The sequence below is a fragment of the Heterocephalus glaber genome, unplaced genomic scaffold (assembly GCF_053883595.1).
Source record: "Heterocephalus glaber isolate CG9 unplaced genomic scaffold, H.glaber_assembly_v1.0 deba00001067, whole genome shotgun sequence".
Classification (NCBI taxonomy): Eukaryota; Metazoa; Chordata; class Mammalia; order Rodentia; family Bathyergidae; genus Heterocephalus; species Heterocephalus glaber.
Genome location: NW_028258187.1, coordinates 795,045 through 818,313, shown reverse-complemented (window position 1 = coordinate 818,313; position 23,269 = coordinate 795,045). Strand labels below are relative to the sequence as shown.

Below are 23,269 nucleotides of genomic sequence, written 5' to 3'. Positions count from 1 at the left end.
GCTGCAGCCTTGCTGACCACCTTGTGCTGGCAAGGGCTCTGTGAGTTCACCAATGTGTGATAATTTGAAATCCTAATATGAACTATCCCTGTATAAATTGATAGCAAAATGTATTCACTCATGGTTCATGGTGTGCTTATCAAGGATTGCATGGAGCCATGAGGATACCACAAATCCACCCTCAGACCCTGAAGCATTAACGAACCCTAAAGCCCACTTAGTCTCCAGTGGACAAAGACAGCCCAGGGCACCTATTAGGAAGAGGGGCAGAATGTGCAGTAGGTATATATGCAGGACAAATGAGCAGGTACTTTCTGGCTGGAAAGATGACAGTGCAGAGGGAAAGAGGACAGTTGAACCTGAATGTCAGATGGCTTGGGAGGGGGTCTCCTGTCCTCACATGTCTATGGGCCCTGCATTCCCAAAGGCACATGTGACTTGTCACTCCAGGCCCCACAGGGATAAAGACAGGTCCTGGGGGCTCCTGGAGCTGTGGCTGCACAGGCTCCTGGACAGAGCACCTTCCAGGAAGAAAGGTGGCATCAGGAATCAGAAGCGTCTTTGGAAAGGGCAGCATGGATTTCCAGTTTTTAGGAGCACAGCTCTGCACCTAGAGCCCAGGAAAAGGAATCAGCGCATGCTTTGTGAAAACAGCTGATAGAGTGGAACAGCACTCAGTGCAGGTTTGGAAATGCTTGTACACTAGCCAATCTAGGGTGGCCTCTAGAGCCCTTCACTGTAGTAGGTTGTCCCCAAGACTGCTCTAGCCCTTCAGGTTAGGGGTCTCACAGACCAGGGGGACCGTTCATCTTTGCAGTGCATGGCCTGAGTCTCCCATAGCCTCTTGGTTGGCAGCTGAGATTTCTTGTGGCATAATGGGGTGTTATTTTCCCACTCTGACCAGTCATGTGCCTCTTGGCTATGAGAAATCAGCTTACCCTACTGGCTGGGCACTTAGCATGTTTGGAAGTAGGTTCTCTCTGTTGTCCTCAGAAGCACAGCATGCCACCTTTACAGTTGTGTCTGCTTTGGGACCACTGAGGACACTGCTTTACAACTTTGCCCTGCAAGGAGTCTCCTGAACCCGACAGCACGAGGCATTTAAGGGTATTTCTAGAATTTTTTTTTTTTTTTGGGTACTGGGGATTGAACTCGGGTCCTTATGCTTGTGAGGCAGGCGGCAGAACCACTGAGCTAAATACCCGGCCCATTTAAGGGTATTTCTGTGCAGCACATGACTGCTGAGTCTGGAAGCCTGCCCCCCACCCCCTTTGATGACTGAGAGTTCAACAGCCTCTCATTCCAGTGGAATTCTGTCATGTTTCAGTTCTGTAAAAGCTACTTGTGAATTCTTGTCATGCATAAATGAAAGCAGGAGAATTCACCAAGTCCTTGAGTGTTTCTCTCAGGCTTCTGGCACTGTTGTGTGTGTATGGAGCACCTTCCCCCACTCTTGGTGTCTCCTTACCCAGCTCTGCACCACAGGTCTGCCTGTTGCCAGCTGCAGCCCTTGGTTTCCACCAGGACTGGGGGTGAGGCAGAGAGAAAGGCTGAGGGAAAATGCAGGAACCCTTTCATCCTTTTAGGGTAGGAGGGCCAGCCTGTCGTTGACTGACCTGAAGTCCCACTCTGGTGGAAGCCACTGTGCAGGCAGGAGGCTCTCCCTGAGTTGCCCTAGGTCACCCTTCCCACAGAACCCTCCCACCCTGTACTGTGACCTCTGCAGGGTTCATTGAGGAGTGTCATCACATGTGTGCAAAGTGTCAGCTTCAGCAGTGTCAGCTCCTCTCAAAGCACAAACTATAAAGGAGATGATCTCTCCGCAGAAAAGAGGAAAGTGAGGATTCAAGGTGCCAGTAATGTGCCTCAGATGACTTGAGCTCTCAGTGGTGGCAGAACCAGCACCTCATGGGAACCTTCCTGGTTCTAAACCCAAGCCCTGGCCACCACCCCATGGTGCCACCCTGTCATTACGTGTCCACAGAGAATGTTTGTTTATGTATGCAGGGGGGGTGTCCTGCTGGGAATGGGGGAGATGCAGAGCAGGAATTGGAGGAATGTCTACTGTGATGAGGGCTGGGTCCCCTACTCCCTGTCTTCCCACATTCCAGGCAGAGGGCTGAGCTCTTCTCTGCAATCAGCCTAGGCTCAGGGCTGCGGTGCCAGGGGAAGTGACTCCACTCCACACCTGTCAGGACCTGGCTCCCTTCAAGTTTCCCTTGCTGAGTAAATTAACATGAGCAGGAGTGTAGAAAGAACTTGTCCTACTTCACAAATTACATGTTAAGACCCCAACTATTTGAGGACTGCAGGACACGGTCCATAAATATGGCTGCCTCCACCCATGACTTCTGCTTGGGGTGACGAAGTTGATGGGGTCCTGTCCTGTGCCAGGCACTGTGCTGGTCTCTGTGGATTGCTGAGAGCTCACATGAGTATTGCCTGCCTTGTGCTATGAGGAAAAAAATAAAAGGGAAAGAATAGGTACCTTGTGTAAAATCATACAACCAAAGTTCAAATCCAGGTCTAATGCAAAGTCTATGATGTACAGAAGACCTTTACAATGGCATTTTGATCAAATTCAGAGCCCTCTTTCTAATGTTCTAATACCTGAGGTTTTCCTCGGGAGAGTCTGTTCTGTCACTCTCAGCTGTGGGGGTTCCTGTAAGGGCAGGAACTGTTCTGCAGCCAGCCCACCCCAGCTCTTCCTGCACTATGCTGCTGAGGCAGGTGAATCACTTAATTAGTCTTGGGTTGAAATCCACTTTGTCTGCAAATAGAATAGCTACCCCTACTTTTTTCCAGGTTCTGCCAGTCTGTTTCTATTGATTGGTGAACTGAGACCATTAACATTGATGGTTCTAACTGATATGTATTGTCTTACCTTTGTCATGTTATTTTTCTGCTGTTGCCTTCCTTCTTTCCTCTTTAATTTCTTTTTTTGGGGAGAGGGGTACTGGGGATTGAACTCTGGACATTGTGCTTGTGAAACAGGTGGCGGAACCACTGAGCTAAATCCCCAGCCCTACTCTTTAATTTTGTGTGTGTGTGTGTGTGTGTGTGTGTGTGTTGGTACCAGGAATCAAACTTGGGACCTTGTGCTTGCAAGGCAGGCGGCAGAACCACTGAGCTAAATCCCCGGCCCAACTCTTTAATTTCCTGCCTTGCCTGGTGGGTTCATTTTGTTGTGGTTCTTAGACTTGTAATCCTTGTTATCTCTTTGTAGAATATCTTTCGGAGCCCTTTGGAGTGCTGCTTTGGTACTCATGAATTTCTTCAAGTGTTCTTTGTCATGGAAGTAGCTTATTTCTCCATCAATTTTGAAAGATAGTTTTGCAGGATACATCAGTCTGGGTTGGAGGTTGTTTTCCTTTAGGGCTTGAAATACTTCACTCCAAGGTCTCTTTGACTTGAGGGTTTGGGTTAAGAAGTCTGCTGTGATTCTGACGGGCTTTCCTTTATAGGTGATTTGTTTCTTTTCTCTAACAGATTTTACTATTCTGTTCTTGTGTTAAATTTCTGGAATCTTGACTATTACATTCCTTGGGGAAGTTTTATTTTTTTTTGATCATGGCTATTTGGAGTTCTATATGCCTCATTTATCTGTATGTCAAATTCTTTTTTTTTTGGTACTGGGGATCGAATTCGGGTCCTTACGCTTGCGTAGCAGGCAGCGAAACCACTGAGCTAAATCCCCAGCCCTGTATGTCAAATTCTTTTTCCCTGTTTGGGGTGTTTTCTGCCGTTACTTCTGTGAATATGTTTTTTATGTTATTTATCCTGTCTCCTGCCTTTTCATTGACTTTGATCAATCTTATGTTACTCTTCTTTACATCATCTAGCAGCTGCTGGATTGATTCTCATGGTCCCTTGCTGTTTTTAAGAACTCTTTTTCCCTGATCGCTAACCACAGTCCTGTCTTCTATATCTGATATTCTGTCCTCACATTGGCTCATTCCGCTACATATACTTTCAATGGCATTTTTGATCTCCTGTTTATCTTATTTAACTCTGTTACATGGATTGCATTTCTCTCCTATACTGGGTATTCATGGTTTCCATCATTTTCCTTAACTCCTCTATTTTTTTTTTTTTTTCTGTATCTCCTCTAGAGTCACTAAGTATGTTTTTCATTCTATTCACCATCTCTCTAGTTAGCTGAGAAATTATTTCTGCTTTGAATTTTTCTAGAGCTTCATTCATCTGGTGTGTTACTTCTTTCGTTACCATTTCAGAGAGTCCAGGTGGGTGGCTTTTGAATTGTTCCACCTCATTGCCTCCAGCGTTTGCCTTTGGTGAGCTGAAAGTTGTGGGGGGTGTTGAATCTTGTTTAAGTGTCTTCTCATTTTCTTTTTTTAGTTTAATTACTGGGTTGATGCCTGTAGATTTCTTATAGCGAGTAACTTTATTGTCAATATTCAGAACCCTTAGGAAATGACTACTCCTCAGAGATGTCTTCCAGGTTTAGCTGGCTTTTGGGTTTTGAGTCTGTTGCAAGATCCTTAGGCAATCTCAGCCTTGGTATATCAGGAAGAACAACTGATTAACACAATTATGTTACTTTGGCTAAAGTACAGTCAGCAGTAACTATAGCATCAAACACAGCCTAGAAAATGACAAACTGGTAACTATTAATTTGCCACCTTTAACCATATAAACTAGATTTGTGGTTATATAACAAAATCTAAAACCAGAAAATTGTATGCAATAATTAAGCCCTCAAAATGGTGATTTTACCCTAAGGAGAGAAGATTTTAAAAGGGTTTTGGACAAGCGCAAGGACCCGAGTTCGATCCCTGGTAGCAAAAAAAAATAAAAGGGTTTTGGGGGGAAAATAGAGAAATAGAAGAGATTAGAAGCAAGGCTGAAGCACAAAGGAAGATAATACAAAGTTTGGGAAACTGATGAAGACGGGAGGAAAGAGAGAAGGAAAAAATAAAAACGAGAACAAAACAGAACCACAACAAAAAATAGACCATGTTCACACTTGTGTAAAAACAAGAACAAACAATCTAAAACCAGAACACAACTAGAACAAAAGCCAAAAAAGAGAAAAAAGAAAATAAGGAAAAAAAGAAAAACGTCCGATTCACGGCATATCTCTGCTGTCACTGGTAGACAGCAGGGGTAGAGAGTACAAATGCACTTGTTTAATCCCAGAAGGCAAGCTGTAGATTTCCTAGCAAGCCTGGACCTTCAGTTCCACTGAAGTTCACGCTTATTTCTGACAATGAGGCTGGAACTGGATTTATTGAGCCCAGAACTATCTGTGTGCCTCCTGCTGACTTGAACTCCGCTTCCTGACCTCCTGCCAATGTGAGATTGGCACCTTCACCATGACACCAGGAGCCACTAGATGGAGCCCGCCCTTAGGTGTTCTGAGTTCTGAGCTCAGTTGGCCCCTCTCCAAGATGGCTACTGGCCAAGCGTCCTCTCCTTGGTGAGACATCTCTGAACCTGAATAATTCACCAGCTACTGCAGTCAGCTGTGTCCACTGCTCAGTTCCACAGGTGTGTTTCTTCGTGGAGGCCTCTGGGGTCGCCAGTAATCACCATGTGTCTGCAGGTTCGACCTGCCCTTTCTACGCCATGAGTCTGGACTCGAGGACAAAGCACCACCTGCTACCTTCCTCTTTTTCATTGAAGTATCTCTCCACTCTCCCCATGGACTTCAGTTTCTCATTTCAGATCCTTCCTGGTCCCAGGAACCCACTTCTCTCCTCTTCATGCTGCTATATTCCAATGTCAGGACACCAGATCTCAGAGAGTCTCTTTCTCTGCTGCTCACCACTCTGCCATCTTCCCAGAAGTTCTCAGGGGCTGAGACACTAGTCAGAACAGGACAAACAAGGATTTTCAGAGCCAGCTCAGATACATTCTTTCCAAGCACCATAGTTGTGAAAAGCCCAATTTAGATCATTCAGAGGCCAAGCTACTGCCAGCCAGTGCCCCTTGTGGCAAGCAAAAAGACAAGTGAACATGTGAATGTCTTGAGCACCTCAACCCCACACTCCACCCCTTGCCCAGGATGAGGATGAGGGGCCGGTCAAGAGCCTCACTCTAGACCTGGTCCCATGTTCCAGCAAGGACCATATTAGAGCAGCACTGGGGACCTAAGTCAGACCTTCACGGGCTATGTCCAGCAGATGGCTCCTCTGCCCACATCTGCCAAGGACCTCCCGCCGTCAGATGCTGTGGAGACTGGCCCAGGCAGGCTCAGATCAGTGGCACCCAGGGGCTGTGGTCCTGTCCTGCTGGTCCCTATTGCCAGGGGAATAACAAGGTATGGGAGTGTCATCCGGCTCCATGCACACAGCAAGAGGAAAGTCACAGCTGTCCCAAACCATAGCATCTGATCCTTGCTGCTCAAACCCTGTCTCATCCTCTGTCTCTCTCCCTCTCTGCCTGTCTCTTGTGGAAAGGTTATAACTGTGGTAGAATACACATCCATACACATTCCCTGCTGCCTTCTGCAGTGATGGTGCAGGGGTAGTAAGTGCATTCTCCCTGCTGGGCACCACCCCCAGGGCCTCTGCTTCCTCTGAGCGGAAACTCTATGCCCAGCACCTGGGAAGCCCCACTGTGTCTGAGTGTGACGTGAGCACTTACTGTTTTCTTCAGCACAACCCCATCTCTGCCATGAGTGCACACAACAGAAGGCCAGTTTCACACCAAAGGAGCAAAGGTGGGTAGCAGACATGAGTGGAATGGAGGGGCCCACAGAGGATCTGGGGAATGTCCGCCCCCCTGAGTCACTCTGCCTGGGCAGCTGGAGAGACCAGTGGATGCTGCTCCCCTGCTGGGGACACACCTGGGGTACCTGCCACCTCCCAGGCTGGCTCTGCCCTGCACCACCTATGGGGCCTGTGCCCTCTCAGTGCTGGCAAGGGAAGGTGTGCTTCAGTAGGATCCACCTGCAAAGGGACCTGAAGGCGGGGTCCGGGTGACCCACACCTGTGTACCTATTACAGTGCACATGGACAGGACTTGGGAGCCAGGTGCCACATCTGCACAGATGTTTGTCTTAGGGCTGGAATGGCCCAGTGAGGCTGGGATTTCAAAACAGCGCCTGCAAGAGTGGCAGGGGTCAGTGCACCGAGAGCAGAGGAGGAAAGAGGAGCAGAGACCACGGGCCACAGGCGCTCATGTCACACACAGGCCTGGGAAGCCACCTCCCACCGGTGTCCCAGGCAGTGGGTGAGCATGTGCCCGCACTCAGGACAAGCCTGAGCTGGCCTTGGTGGCTCCCTCCCTGCGGACAGCAGGCCAGGCCCGCCAGGCAGCTCCTCGACACTCCACTCAGCCCTCCTCTCAGCACCATGTGTGAGGAAGCCCGGCCTCAGCACGGGCCCGACTCAAGGCTGGGACAGTGACTGTGTCCGTGGAGAAGCCTGGCTGTGGGGAAGGGGGCAGGCAGGCAGCCCTGTGGGCAGCTCAGGTGTCCCACACCCAGGCAGTCTGCAACCCGTGGATAGGTGACCCCTCACACAGTCCCACTGCAGCTCCCGGTGTCTCCTCAGGGCTCGCATCCACTGCACATTCGCTCTGGGTTTTGCCTTATCCACTCCCGGTGAGACTTCAACAGTCTCTGAGGCCGAGGAAGGTGAGCTGCACAGTCACCAGCCCTGTCCCTCCTGCTGGAGGCTGCTCCTGGGGACCCTGACGGTCTGCTGAGGGTGGGAGCAGAGGCAGCCCGGATGCAAAGGGAACTAGGACGTCCTCTGTGCCCAGTGTCACCGTCCTGATGGCAGCGTGGAAGGAGGGGCTGTGAAGGGTCTGTCCTCCAACCCCACTCTCCACGCTTCCCCTCAGTCCAGGGACCTAGGCTTCAGGGCCGGGCCAGCTCCGAGAGCTGTGTCACCAAGCTCCAGTTACAGATGGAGAGAGTGACACAGCCCCGTGCCCCAGGCTGGAGAGCAGCAATGCCGGGCAGGGCTGTCCACTGAGCAGCCCTGTCCTCAGGGAGCAGAGCGCTTGACCAAAGTTCAGAGTGAAGGCTGACATCATGGCCCTGGGGGTCACAATGCAAAAGCAGGTGACTCAGGGAAGGAGCGAGGACTCCAGTGCCCAGGAAGGGACCTGCAAGGCTGGGGCCTGGAGAGCAGGCTTTGGCCCAGGGCAGGGTGGCAGTGCCCCCTGCTCAGCTGCTCTCAGCTCAGCTGCTGAAGTGATTCCTAGGACTCACAGGAAGGCAGCTAAAGGGGAGAAGTCAGCCATGGCCCAGCCTGGGCAAGACCACCCCTCTGAACACTTCCCTAACACTGGCCTCTAAGCTCCTGTCAGATGGGTTGGGGTGATTGACTGACATGGAGTCTCCTGTGCTTCCCAGGCTGGCCCTGAACTCCTGGGCTCCAGTGATCCTCCGGCCTCAGCCCTCCCAGCAGCTGGACCACAGTGTTGAGACCGTGCCCAGCTGGGATGATGTCTGTGTGATCAGATGTGTTCCTTGTCTGTCCTTCCATCACCCTCCTTTCCTGCAATCCAGACCTCAGAGCACGAGGGGCCCTGGTGTGGAAATCCCTGCCCACACCCACGTCCTGAGAAGCCTATGCTGAGTCCCTGCCCTTTCCAATCCTGGGGCTGCGTCTTCAAGACCACGAGACGTCATGGAGCCCGAGGCTCCTGTCCTTTCCAGCCTCTTGTCCTCACAGCTCCGTCCCCCGACACTCCTGGAGGTGTCACCTTTGATGGCCACATTCGTGGTCCTGCTTCTGTGTGCTGGGGAGTAGCCATGAGCACTGGCAGGGACACCACCCCAGGTGGCAGTCGGCTACGGACCGCTGAAACCCAGGCGGGGGCAGCCTGAGTGAGGCTCCGGCTCCACGAGCTCCACAGGCTCCACACCGTGCTTCTCCCACTAGTGCGCACTTCTCGGCAGTGCACTTGTCTGGGCCCGAGGTTGGGGTCTCATCTTTATCTTCACACATCTGTAACCTGGGTCTCCCTGTCATGGAACACAGTCAGCTGGGGACGTGGACACAGTGGGTCTGCACAAGGTCGAGTGAGTAGTTTTGAACCCTCACTGATTCTTGTGCTCTGCTGAGCAGTGCTGATGACATTCGGCTGAAGGCCTTTGGCAGCACTAGCATGGCATGGCTCAGGGAAGGAAGTAATTGACTGTAGGCAACACTTTGCCCAGCCACATCCAGACAGAACAGTGCTGCATTTCCAGGTGTAGTCTTGTAAAACAGTATCTGTCGCTCTCTAGAATCCAGTAAGATTAAAAACTAGTGCCAACACTCATCTGATGCGGCCCCAGGAGAGATGCAAGAGTTCTTTCATGTCCCAAGAGTTAGACATTTGCCCATTTTTTAAAGTCTTTTTCTTCAAGTCTAAAAAATAGGATGCCTATTTCTTCACCTTCACCTATCCATTCAAAAATCACTTATCAGGGCCAGGGATTTAGCTCAGTGGCACCACACCTGCCTCAAAAGTGCGAGGTCCTGAGTTTGATCCCTAGAACTGGAAAAAAAAAAAAATCACATCAACTACATATGGACTAAGTGATAGTTGGGATTTGCTTAAAATTATACAGGGTAAGTAAGGGGTAGTGAGGAAAGGAACAGATGGAACAAGACTGGGTGTGAGTGGATGGTTGCTGAAGGGGTGGCCAAGCACATGAGCAGCCTCGGTACCTGCTTGAGCATGGCAACACTGCCATCACTGCACCCACAACAATAGACACTCCATGGGACCCCCCACATATACATTCCAAACGTGCATGATGAACATGCCTTCAGTTGCCATATACGAGTACAGTTAATGTTCACAAGTTCATCTCCATCTCCTCCAGCCCATGCTGCCAGACCACAGCAAAGCATTCTGTCAAACACAGATGCTCCCAACCCGTGCCACCTGATGTGAGAAATCAGTGCACACAGACAACTGCTTGTTCACTGTGATTGAACTGGGCCACACAGTAAGGCATCTGAGAACCAGACTGGGCCTTTATGTCCAAGTTCTCAGTGAGGGGAGATTAGATTGCTGAAAAAGATCAGACATGAAGCAAGGCTCAAGGCTGCATTATCTAGCTTTTGATCCCCCTTTTTTGAGACAGGGTCTGTCAGGCTGCCCTTTAACTCACTATACAGCCCAGACAGCCCCAAACTTGCAGCAATCCTGCCTCAGCCTCTTGAATGCTGGAATTATGGGCATGTGCCACTACTCTCAGCTGGATTCCCTTTGTAAATAGCTTTTTTAAATTGGAAAAACTGTTTTCCTTCTATGCTGTGGCCCCGTGGCCCTCAGCATGACAGAACTGCTGCTCACATGGCTCTGACCAGCAGTAACTTAAAGGTCAGAGGCAGCTACCTCTAAGCCTCGCCAGCTTCTCTTCAGACTGCTGAGAAGCCCTGGTTTCATCAACTCTCTCCAATACTAACTGGTCTGTGCCATTAAGCCATCCAATTAAATAGTTACTTCCTTCTCATTGTCATGTGTTTGGGACCCAAAAGAGAACAAGGGGCCCTGCCACTGAGAATCTCCACCTCAGGCTTCAACAACCAACGTAACGAGTGAGGCGAGTCAGAATAACTCATAGTATAAGCAGAAGCAGCAGGATTCTGTAGATCTTCTCAGGAGATGGTATTTTAGTGAACGATGGCCAGTGGGTGGCAGGATCATTTGGGGAAGTGGAAACACAAGGGCTGATTCGTGTTTTAAAAAGAGGAAAGGCAAAAAAAAAAAAAAAAAAAAAAAGAGGAAAGGCAGATGCCAAAGGGTGATGATGTCAGATTATAAGTCTGTGTGCAATTAGACTGATGGAACTCAGCACACTGAGGGATGTTTAGCTGAGAATGACGGGTCTGTGTTAGCAGAAGCAACCCTAGTTTCCCCTCACGAGGTGGGAGCAAGGGTGAATCGGGATGTCATAGGATTGGAGGTCTTGTACAGATTCCTGATGTCCTAAGCCAGTGATGGAGAACCTTTTAGAACTTTTCAATGATAAACAGCCCATTGCAGCACTTGTGTCACAGGTTTGCCACCACTGTCCTAAGCAAAGAATTGAGCATGACACCCAGAAGTGGCTGCAAGATCAAAGATTTGGAAGAAAAAATGTACAGTCCACAAGGTGGAAGCGGGCCAGTGAGAAAAGCTCATGGCCTTAGGAAGCTTGATACCAAGGACTTTAAACCTGAGGGTATGGGGCGGGACTGAGTATTTACTTTGAGCTATGACTCCTGCCAATGAGCAGCTTGGCTGGGTCCCTTCACTGGGTGGTGTTTTTTTTTTTTGGTACTGGGGATCGAACTCGGGTCCTTGAGCTTGTGAGGCAGGCGGCAGAACCACTGAGCTAAATCCCCGGCCCAATCCCCTAAATCTTTATGGGATATTGAGGGCCTGATGATCTCTTCTTCTGAAGCTGCCTCCGAGAGCAGTCTTCATTCCTACCTACAGATTAATTTCTTGTATAGGATTTAATGATCTTCCATGGAGTCTGGGTGAGCTGGTGGCTAGAAGGTGGAAAGGCTGAGCCACCTCTTTCAGGGCTGAGTTGGAAGGGGCATACTTGGGGTCTTCAGTAGTTGATTATGGCCGAATTCCCTGCTTGCCAAGAGAGACAGCCAGGAAAGCCATCCCCAAGGATGCCTTTAAGAGAGGCAACTGGTTAGCCCTTATTCACTTAAGTGGGATGCCTCATCTTTGAGGGTATTTACAGCTTGTACAACATTTGACTGGTAGATATACTAATAGTATTATTCTTCCAAAGCCAGGCAGAGACTTCCCCATGCTTTAGTTAGTGTTATCTAAACCTCTGTGACTTTTAAGGGACACCACAGCTAGGGAATCTATTTGATCTTGTAAGACCTTTAAGGCAGCAGAGACTAGGATAAGGTCTTCAGCAAGCATGAGGCAGAGGTGGTCAAAGTGTAGTCCTGTAGCTCCTGTTCTTATCCCTGTGGCAATTCCTACAGGAATTAGAGTAATCATTGATTTTTGGTCAAATGAAGGTAGAAAGGGAAGGGAAAGGCTGGTTGTTAGGAACAACGTATCAGGGGCTAGAAAAGCTATGGTACAAACACCTGTCCAGAAAACAAAACCAAACCACTTGTCCAGTTGGGAGGAAAGCACAGGAAGACTTGATTCCTGCAAAGAACACACTCAGGGCAGTAAGTAGCAAGATCAAGATAGAAAAGTTGATGTGTATCAGTTATGAAAGTACTGGGGGTTGCTCTGAAGAAGTATCAAAGAGCAAATGTCATTCCTGTTAATGGGTGAAAAGAGTAAAGTTGTGGCTGACACATGCCTTGGGCCTTGTTTTCTTCAAAGTACTACCTCTGTGAGTAAAGAAAAAACAAGTGTCTGTGATTGACAAAGTGATGTATTGCCTATAAGCAGTTAAGAGTATAGCTAACAGTGGTTATCCAGGGGCTGAGACTTAAGAGGATGGTCTTTCTCGACATCAGAAGCCAGAATTTTTATTGTGTTCAGCAGGTCTGTTGAAGGCAGATTGAGATTGATTTTGAGGAACCACTGTGTTGGAGAATTCAGCCTCTAGACTTGCAGTCTAAGATACAGGTAAAGTTACAGGGAGTGACACTGCCCATAGGTTTGACAGTATTGAGGGTTATCTATGGCCTGCATGCACACTGGAGCTCCGGTGACAAAGAAGTCTGAAAATACTGGCCCAAAAAGTTATCATAAGTGGTTTAAATTTGGCTGTATTTGTATAAGAGAACTGTTAGGAGTAATAGGGGTCGAGCAGCAAAGGTTCCATCAATGACAGTGTAAAGATGCTGTATGAATTGTCCAACCAAAAGGCTCTGGGCTGGGGATTTAGCTCAGTGGTTTGCGCCTGCTGCACAAGTGCAAGGACCCGAGTTTGATCCCTGGTACCAATAAATAAATAAATAAATGAATGAATGAATGAATGAATGAATGAATGTCTCTGCAGGATATGCCTCGGTAGTCATTAGGAGACAAGTGGGCACAGCCAGCAAGCAGTCTTATACTAGGGACTTATTAGACTTTAAGAGTGTTAATCTTTTTGAGTAGATGGAGGTGAGGAAATGGTTTGGGACTGATAGTTTGGAGACTAATAATCATAGGTAACAAAGTTTATCGAGGCAAGCAGCAAGGAGACTTTATTTGGTACCAGGGATCAAACTCAGGACCTTACACTTGCAAGGCAGGCATGGTGCCACTGAGATAAATCCCCGGGCCCATGGAGACTTTATAAACCATGTTCCAATTTTGATAGAGCAAGGATATTATGTGAGGCACCAGAGACTGACTCAGAGTAGGCAGAAAAATAACCAAATGAGAACCAAGAGTAGAAACCCACCATAGAATAAATGCCCATTTATGCTGGGATAACTGGGTGGTCATAGCTTAAGTCTTAGTTGCTTCCCAAGTAGTCTGATAAGTCTCCCTGTAACAGTAAATCGCAAAGCATTTGAATAGGTCAGAATCTAAGAGTATGTTCAAACTACAATCCACTGAAGTAGCTAAAATTGTATCAAAGGATTTTAGAAAAATGATCATTATTTGTACTTTAATATTAGAGGATGCAGAGAAGCACAAGGCATTGCTTCATGACAACCCTAATGAATATGCATGTGAATCAGTTGTGAGGACACATCATAGAAATGCACACTGAAGCCTTCTGAAAGTAATAAGCAGGGCCTTCAAAAGTACTGAGTCAAGCCAGAGGAATGAGACTTCTGTCAGGAACTCCAGCCTCCGCAACTCACTAGAATCGCTGGTTCTAAACTGGGTCCTTTTGCTGAAGGTATTATTGGGACAGCTGGAGAAGCCTGAGTGGGTCCTATGGATTAGGACCCAACAGCAATGTATCAGTACTAATTTCCTGACTCTGATGGTAGGTTACGGAGAAGAATATCGTGGTGGGCAGGAATTCTACATGAAAGTATTTAGGGTAATGGACATAAGACTAGCTACTTACAGAGGTTCCAAGGGGGGGAGTTGTATCAAATTAAAAATTTTGAGTAAAGTTTTATTTCACCAGTTAGAAATTTATTTTTCTTAAAGGTGTGGTGAGTTGGGGCTGGGGATTTAGCTCAGTGGTTCCGCTGCCTGCCTCGCAAGCGCAAGGTCCTGAATTCAAGCCTTGGTACAAAAAAGAAAAAAAAAAGATGTGGGGAGTTTTCCCAGAAAGTCTGCCAGATTGAAGAATCTTCAGCTTCAGCTTGTCCCTATTAATTTGAAAATAAAATGCTTCCATGAGACATCTATGTTGAGCTGAGGGCAGGCATCTCAGAGCACCTGGACTGATTGGCTCGATGTGCTGGATTCACCACGCTGGCTGCGGGAGATGTCACTGGCTGAGGGATCGCTGAAGAGCTTCATACATTTTTTGATCCTTGGGGAGGGAAGGCAGAACACAAGAGCTAAGCAAGGGCTCTGAACAGAATGGTGGCCCACAAGTTCATACGCTGAAGTCTTAACCCCAGGACATCAAAATGTGGCTGTATTTGCAGATAAGGCCTTTATGGAGTTGATTAGGTTGGGTAAGGTCGGTGGTTGGGCCCTAACCATAAAAACCAGTCTCCCAATGAGAAGAGGTAGTTAGAACACAGATATGCAGACGAAAGACCATGCGAAGACACAAAAAGAACCCCCTCTGTGAGATGAGAGGCCTGGGAAAAACCAGTTCTTATACTTTGGTCCAGGGCAGGTTTTCAGACCAGTGAGGAAATAAAACTCCTGTTAAGTCCCCAGTCCATGGTACTTTGTTAAGGTGCCCTGGCTGAGGGATCTGCTGTTGTCAGGTTGGGGAGGCCTCCACCCAGATTTTTCAAGAGGTGTGCCTGGGAAGGCAGTGAGCAAAGCTGTGAGTTAAAGCTCAAAGTGCAGTGGAGACCCCTGGAAGCTGGAGAAGCCGGCACCATGGAAGGTCTACTGAGGAGGGCCAAAGGCAGTAAGGGGAGGCAGCCCCAAAGAACCCAAGCCTCACGTCTCACAACTTGCCCTGGTTGCTGAACAGAGCTAGAGTATTTAATGTTTGCCCTGCTGGGTTCTGGTATTGCTTTGGTCTCATTCCTTCCTTGTGGTATGGGAACGTTCATCCTTTTCCATTTTATTGAAATGTTTAATTTTCTTTTCATTTTTACAGGGAGTCACTAAGAGTTTGCCTTGAGTTTCAGAGGGGTTTTTGGACCTGAACTTTTCAGCAACGGCCAAACTAAGATTTTGGTGATTCTTAAAGATAGACTAAATGCATATGAATAAAGAGATCCACATAGGTGTTTTGGGGCCAGGGGCAGAATGTTATGGTTTATAGGTAGGTGTCTCCAAAAAGCCTCATGTGCGGACAGGTGAAGCTTTTGGAAGAGGACTGGACCGTACGGGCACTATAGCTTACTTGCAGTTAGAAGGTAGGACCCGGTTGGGAAAGGCAGTTCACTGGGGGTGTGACCTGAACAGTGTATCATCCTTCCCAGCTACGCTTTAGCGCTCTGCTTCCTGGCTACCACACATGAGCAGTTCTTCTCCACCTGAATCCTTCTACTATAAGATTTCTATGTTTGAGCTTGCCGAACGTGGACCAAAACTTCTAAAACATGAGCCAAAATAAACATCTCCTTTCAGGTGTCAAGTATATTGTCCCAGTGATAAGAAAAGTAACTAAAACAGCAAGAAAACTGTTAGAGGTATTTAAAGAGAGTTATAGGGTAAAGAAAGTTTGATACTAGATTAAGGTACAGGAAGAAGGTAGGAATCAAAGGAGAAATGCTGTCTGTCATTGGAGGATGTGATGTGATACCAGATGTGAGGATGCTGCTTCCTGGCAATTTGTCTCCTATGGAAACACTTGCTTAATTTCAGAAGAGTCCCATGCCTGTACAGAAGAAAATGACTGGTTTCCTTTGGAAATTTTGTTTGTGGTTTCTATACAGAATCTGGAGTTATCAGTAAGACAGACATTGTGGTTAAAGGTTGCTGATGTGTTCTGATTTTGGTCGGAGACCAGCGAAGGGAAGATTAGTTGTAAAAGGCCCTGCCCCTCCCCACCTTTCCTAGACCGAACCACCCCTTCCCCTGGTAGTGGACGCAGTTTTAATCACACCTCCACCCCTCTGTGGTGGGAGGCCTCTCAGTAAGAAACCTTTAAAAACTGGTTCTTACTAAACATTCAGTATTTCTAGGTTTTGTTAAGTGATTTTATGTGTTGATAGCTAACTTGGAATTTGTAACCTCAGCTCTGGGAGAGGATTCTTCCTGAATGACTATTATCTAGCTTAAGTATGCTGTCACGGTAGGGTCGCAGGCATCTCCACAATTATCTCCTCCTCCAGTTCTTTTATAAATGGAGATGAGGTAACACTCACTCACTCTTCCTTTCCACCACATGACTAATGTGTCTTTCTAGATTTTCCTTCTGGTTATGTAAAACTGCTATAATTATTTTTTACATAGATGGTAGAATATCACAGACATATTTCCTAACCTTTTACGTAACAATATCCTTGGGAGAGGTCCTTCACTTTGTAGTACAGTTACGTATCATAATTTACTATATAAATATTTGGAATTTCAATCTTAGGTGTTACTATATACAATGTTCCAGTGAAATTTTAACTTCTCATGGATGTGTATAGCTCTAAGTTCATAAAAAGAAGGTGGTGAGTCTCAGCTTTTGGTGCAATTGTAATTTTGGCAGATATTCTGCCACCCAAAATGGCTGGGCTGATGGACACCCACCTTCCCCCAGCTGTGTGTGAATGTGCCTATCTGTTCCTACCCTGGTAAAGTGTATAGAAAACCAGTCCTGGAAGAGTTAAACTTAAAACTTTTCAAACACCTTTCAAATAGTTCCAAAAGTGCCCATAAGAGAGTTATTATAAGAATACTGAATTAACTAAACCTGACACAGGATAACAGGGCTTCTGTTTCTCAACACCACTGCTAAAGACACCATAATGATGTAAGCATGTTTCCTTTAGAACCAGATGAAATAAAATCTACTTTTATACATAATTTTCTTATAACAAGATGTTTATTATAGAAATATTAGAAAATATAAGTTAGCTGAAAATGAATAATTAGGGGTTTTAGTCCAAGATTCCCTCCTGTGCATACATTAGTTCTGCACAGGTCTTGTTAGAATGAAGACTTACTTAAAAAAAATTTCTTACTATCCTGGTCTTCTATACCTTTTAAATTATGATTTTTAATTTTTTATTTTCTGGTACTAGGGATTGAACTTGGGACCTTGTGCTTGTGAGGCAGGTGCTGGAACCACTGAGCTAAATCCCTGGCCCTAAATTATGGTTTTTTTAATATTTAATTTTTTGAGGGCTGGGGATTTAGCTCAGTGGTTTTGCCGCCTGCTGCACAAGCACAAGGACCCGAGTTCGATTCCCGGTATCCCCTCCCCCCCCAAATTTAATTTTTTGAGACACTGCATTCCCATGATTCATGGTTTAGCAAGATCAGGCTGTCCTCCCTCTCCCTCCCATAAGCAGCCACATTATGGCTTCCAGAAGGGCCTTGAAGACTCACTGATTTGCCAAACCAGGAAAAAGTCCCTGGGCCTTAAAATTACTCCTTATTTTTATAAAGATTAAATACAGTAAAAATCAGTCTGGGTATCTATTTGCTTCATATTACTGATTCAAAATTCGTACTATGCCTTTAATCCCAAAGAGAAGGAGTACTTTCTTATTCATTAAGGCAGTTTCCAGATATTCAAAGGAATGCAACAGAACCAGGATATCACATTACTAGGATATACATGTAGCCTTCCAAGGGATGTTCTTGTTTTCCCAACTAATCTGCAGATTCAATGCAATCCTTTTCAAAATCACAGCAGGGGCCTGCACCCCCACCCACATACACAGGGGACTGAACTCAGAGCCTTCACACTGAACTACATCCTGAGCCCTTTTTATTATTTTTATTTTAAGACTCAGGGTCTCACTAGGTCCTAAGTTACCCAACTTGGCACTGTATAGTGCTGGGATTAAGGTATAAGGCACCACTCCTGGATTCCAGACGGCTTTTAAAAACAGAAACTGACTGGGCCGGGGATTTAGCTCAGTGGTTCTGCTATCTGCCTCATGGGTGCAAGGTCCCAAGTTTGATCCCTGGTACCAAAAAAACAAAAAAACCACCCAGAAACCGATAAATATTCTATGGAAATACAAAGGGCTTAACAGACCAGGGGTGGGGGGCAAATTTGGAGCACTTACACTACCAAATATCCAGACTTATTACAAATCTGGAATAATCAAGACACTGGATAAAAGATATAGCGATATAAAGATATCTGTACAAGTCAAAGAAAAGGATAAAGAATGTATGGGCTGGGGATTTAGCTCAGTGGTTTCGCCGCCTGCTGCACAAGTGCAAGGATATGAGTTCGATCCCTGGTACCAAAAACAAAAAAAGTTCCAAAGAATAAAAAATGTAGAAACAGAATCATGAATATATGGCCAATACATTTTCAAAAATAATATGGTAGTTCATTGAGGACAGAAAGTTGCTTCAACAAACACCAGGAGAGCCACATGGATAAAGGTTAACTATGACCTAGCCTACATCACTAATATAAAAAATTACAGTTGCCCCTTCTCTTTCTCCAATTCTTCATCTGCAGATTCAACCAAATGCAGAGTAAGAATATTTTGGAGAAAAACTGTTTCTGTATTATCCATGTGTAGGGTGTATTTTCCCCATTATTTCCTAATACCATAACACCACAACAAGGCTATAATAATTACTAGCATGTAAGCATTTACATTGTATTGGGTATGATACCTATCTAGAGTTGATTTAAAATACACAAAAGGATGGGTAGACATTATGTGTAAATGCAATGCATTTTACATGACAAAACTGAGCACTGGAAGACTCTGATACAATCTTGGGATCCTGGACACAAGATTCCACAGATACTGTATTTGAAATGGAAAATAGAACCAAACAAGAAAGTTAAAAAACTATTGTTAAAAAAAAAAATTTGCAAACTTGTGTAACCATAGGAAAGAAAATGATCTAAATGAAAACCTACTGTTCTCCAAAAGATTCTTTTTAAAATATATTATGACACACCATATATTTGGAGAAAATATCCTCATATGTATTACTGATAAAAATTTCAATCCAGGTTTAATTATAAAATTTTACTGTAACTCAATTATGAAGAAATAGTTCAAAATTTTATAAAGAGCAAATGATGATGGACGGGGATTTAGCTCAGTGGTGCTGTGGCTGTCTTGCTAAGTGCAAGGTCCTGAGTTCGATCCTTGACACTGGGGGGGGAGCAAATGATGGTGAAAAATAAGATACACATATAACCAATAAACAGAAATATGCTCCACATATTAGTCATTGGAAAAATGCAGATTTAAACTACAGTGATACACTAAATACTATTTCACATGCAGGAAAATATTAAACTAAAGGCATACAATACATGCAAGTATTGTTGACAAAGTAGAGCAACTGGAGCTCTCCTAAGATACAAATGGACCAGCCCCTTTGGAAGGAGGTTACAGGGTTCCCACAGAGTGAAATACACACGTACTTTACAACCCAGCAATTACCTTGATACTTGTCAGGCCTACCCTCAATCAACAGGGAAAAACAAACAGGCTGCTTTTAACAAATACCAGCAGCTTCCCAGTAAGTGAGGCACGTGGACTAAAAAATATGGCTTACATACAAACCCCTGAAGCCAGAAAGTCCAGTGACTGTATACGTATCTATCCAGGCCATCCTTGGGCAGCTGTCACCCCATAAATATATCATCCCAGATTCCTTAACCCCTTCAATACCCATACAAGCCTAATTCCTTTCCCAGTTACTTGCTAGTATCTCTCTCCCCTGGTGTTAGCCCATCCTCTCAGGGATAAAATCTCTCCCAGCCAGCTGCCACTAACTCTCTCCCACTGTCAGTCCATCCACACGTGGATGTGATAAAAACTCTTTTCTCAGTTAGCTGCTAAAAATTCCTGATTTCTAGTCTCTGTTCAATAGAATAAACTTTTCTTTTTCTCACAATGGAGAGCCTGTCTTTTGTTGACAAGTGGATTTTTTATAACAATACTTACTTGGGAGAAATAAAGATATATGATTTTACAAATATGTGCCCGTTTGTGTGAAATACCCTGAAAGTTTTATTCATAAAACTCTAGAAACAATCTAATTGTCCACTGGTGAAAAGATAAGAAACCCACAGTTTACGTGGACAATGGCATACTGTTCAACAAGACAAAACTACTAAACAAGCCACAGAGATGAATCTCAAGGACACTACCTGAGCAAGAGAAGCCAGACACAAACCAGCGTAAACCCTGTCATTCCATGTACCGAATGCTCTACAGTAAGCTAAATTAAAGGTACGATCATGGAAATCAGATCAGTGATTCCATGAAGTGAGATTTGGTAAGAAGCTCACTACGAAGGACACACATTTCTGCAGTGATGGAAACACTCTGACCTCAAATGCAGTGCTGGTGACCCTGGTCACAGCTCAAGGAATGGTACATGCAAGCTTTTGCACTGTCATCTGTAAGCTAAACTTCAATGTGAAAAGTAAGCTCAGAGGATGGGAGGAAAACGTGGAGCTACACCAATGTCCTAAGGTTTGTAAAAACCCAAAACTCAGGTAGGGGTAGAAAAATAATTCCAGTGAAAAAGAAACAGTTTCAAATAGTATTTCTTTGGGAGGACACTTTAGCACCAGATCTGCACCCCCTCTTTTTGGTACTAGGGATCCAGCTCAGGACCTGGCGCTTTCGAGGCAGGCGGCAGAACCACTGAGCTAAATCCCCAGCCCACCAGACCCTTTTTGATCAGATGACAAGGGAAACAAATTTAACTCCAAGACTCTTTCTGATTTCACTTAGTGAGACTACATTTTATAGTGAAACTACATTTTTTTTGCGGGGGGTACCAGGGATGGAACTCAGGCCCTTGCGAAGCAGGCAGCGGCAGCGGCACTGAGCTAAATCCCCGGCCCTTGACTACATGTCATTCAAAGATGTTCAGTAAAATACAAACATCTTCTCTGGTATGCTGAGAAGCCTGAGAGGCGAGGGCAGACTGCTGTTTCTCCAAGGGTGCTGACAGAGTGCAGGGAGGCTCACTGTGACTCTACTGCAGCGAGAAAGGCCGTGAGTGTGCAGACAGCACCCTCGCCCTGGTCCCCGGCTGGTTAGGTCCTTAGGTCAAAGTGACAGGACAGTGGACTCTCAGGACACACAGAGCCTTTCCACCCAACAGCTGTGGACTCTGGCTCAGTTTTCAATCCTGTGTTATGATGACTGCTGAACCTGAGGTAATAAACGGCTCACGATGTAAGGGAAGTCTTACCATGCTGTCTGTGAACAGGTCCTAATGGCTAAGGTATATTCTGGAAATAGTACAATCTCCAGGGATGAAATTTACCACAACAATATCGAATTCAGGCATTTCTCAGGGCTGGGTGTTCCCTGCTGCCTGTCTTCAGGAATGCCACAAATAACCTGATTCCCACTTAACAGCAACCCCTTTAAACTTACCACAAATACAACACCTGAGCAGAGTTAAGAAATAGGTAAAACTTGGCATTTTGGGTGAGAAGTCAGGGTGACTGTTCATTCTTTTCCTACCTTAATGTGAAAATATTTTTACTTTCCTAAAATGTAAGTTTGAACGTTACAGTTTAGTTTGGGTATGCTTAAGCTCCAAGAAGATAAGAAAAATTTGTCAAAAAAGATATAGTAACTCAAATAATACTTCAACAAAACGGATTAAGAGTTATGAGATTGTAGAAACACACACAGTTGCCCTAAGTTGTGGTCTGAGAAGCTAGTAAGAATTGTTTTCCAGTCAAAATAAAAATCTCCCAAGAACACATTTGCGAGGATGAGAATGAGCCGAAAACACGAACACCTGAGACGAGGCCTTTATTAGAGGATAGGGTGCTGAGCTGTCTCGAACAATGGCGAGAGCGGAGGCCAGGGGCTGGCTAGGGGACCTCTTATATGGGCAAGGGGCACGGGGCGGGGTGGGGGGAGCGGACACAGGACGGAGTGGAGGTAGATGTCTGCCTGCAGCCAAAGGTGATTTTTTTTTTTTTTTTTTGGTACGGGGGATCGAACTCTGGACCTTGCACTTCCAAGGCAGGTGCTGGAACCACTGAGCTAAATCCTCAGCCCTAGAGGTGATGTTTAAATCCACTGGCAAGTTTGAACTTCTCAGTGGGAAGGATTGTAAGCAAGAGAGCTTTGAGGCGGGAGAGTTAGGTTATTGTTTCCTTGAGTGATTTATTATCTGCCAGGAAGAGGCATTTAGAAGGTAGGGCTGCCAGAGCCATTTTATCTAGCAGAGAACTCTATCAACATTCATAAAGGCCACTATCTTGCTTTTTTTCAGGTCAAAATGTAACATGAAATTTCAGAAAGTAGACACGGCATAGTAGACATGATAATTAATAATAATAAGACATAATTTCACAATTCCTGAGTTCCTACCTAATGGTATCACTTCGATGCCTTTTCTTCTAGAAACTGAGCAGTGTTTCTTACCTTTACTGATATAGATGGTTTCACTTTCTTAAAAGCTTCTTCAAAGTGCATATGACTAATCTTGAGCTCACCTGCAGAGCAAATGTACACGTCACAGTATATCCTATGAACTGTGTTATAACTTAGTTTTTCTTGGAAAGCATCAAGCCTTGAAGAGAACGTGGAGATCAGGGACAGGATGGCTCTTCTTCAGCATAATCATCAAACCAGGTAATACTCTGCTCATCAGAGTTAGTACAGTACCAAGCAAAGGCACTCATCATTCCTAAGCAGGTAATACTTTGGCGATCCTCTTTGCGCTGTTTAACTCAAGAACAGTATTTATTAAAAAGAACCATAGTTGGGCCGGCGATTTAGCTCAGTGGTTTCGCCGCCTGCTGCGCAAGTGCAAGGACCTGATTTTGATCCCCGGTACCAAATTAAAAAAAAAAAAAAAAGAACCATAGTTGTTAGTACAATTCAAATAAATTTAACTGAGAATAGAACAGAGTGTTCCATAGTACATATTTAAGAGCACATTAAGATACACAGTACTTAGATATTACGGAGTTATATCATGATTTGTTTTATATAAATGTAGAATACCACAATACTATATTAGAGGTTATAATTTTCTTTAGTAAGAGAAATAAAATTACTAACTTAACCATGGCTTGGAGAAGAATGTTCATATGGTAACTTACATGACAAGAACTTAAAATAGTAAATTTTACACAGACATTACCAGAGTATATTTACCTAAATGTAAGTGTGTTGTTGAATGTATCAAATGGAACTTGGATGGCATTACT

The 23,269-nt window shown here is 45.4% G+C and overlaps 1 protein-coding gene across 13 annotated transcripts in view; it reads right to left on the bottom strand.

Annotated features, from left to right (window-relative positions):
• Positions 1-4,959: 4,959 nt before the first annotated feature.
• Positions 4,960-23,269, bottom strand: part of Nvl (nuclear VCP like) — an 81,521-nt gene continuing 63,211 nt past the window's right edge. For 10 of the 13 annotated variants that reach the window (XM_013066524.3, XM_013066523.3, XM_087209841.1 and 7 more), the window contains 2 exons: positions 22,479-22,549; positions 13,956-14,323 (listed from right to left, as the gene is read on the bottom strand). In XM_013066524.3, the coding sequence (XP_012921978.1) occupies positions 14,279-14,323; positions 22,479-22,549 (116 nt within the window). In that variant the 3' untranslated portion in view covers positions 13,956-14,278. Of the gene's footprint in view, positions 5,829-6,124; positions 6,262-13,955; positions 14,324-22,478; positions 22,550-23,269 lie in introns of those variants that run through there. The other 3 variants (XR_002390048.2, XM_013066520.3, XM_021246433.2) reach the window with 3 other exon arrangements.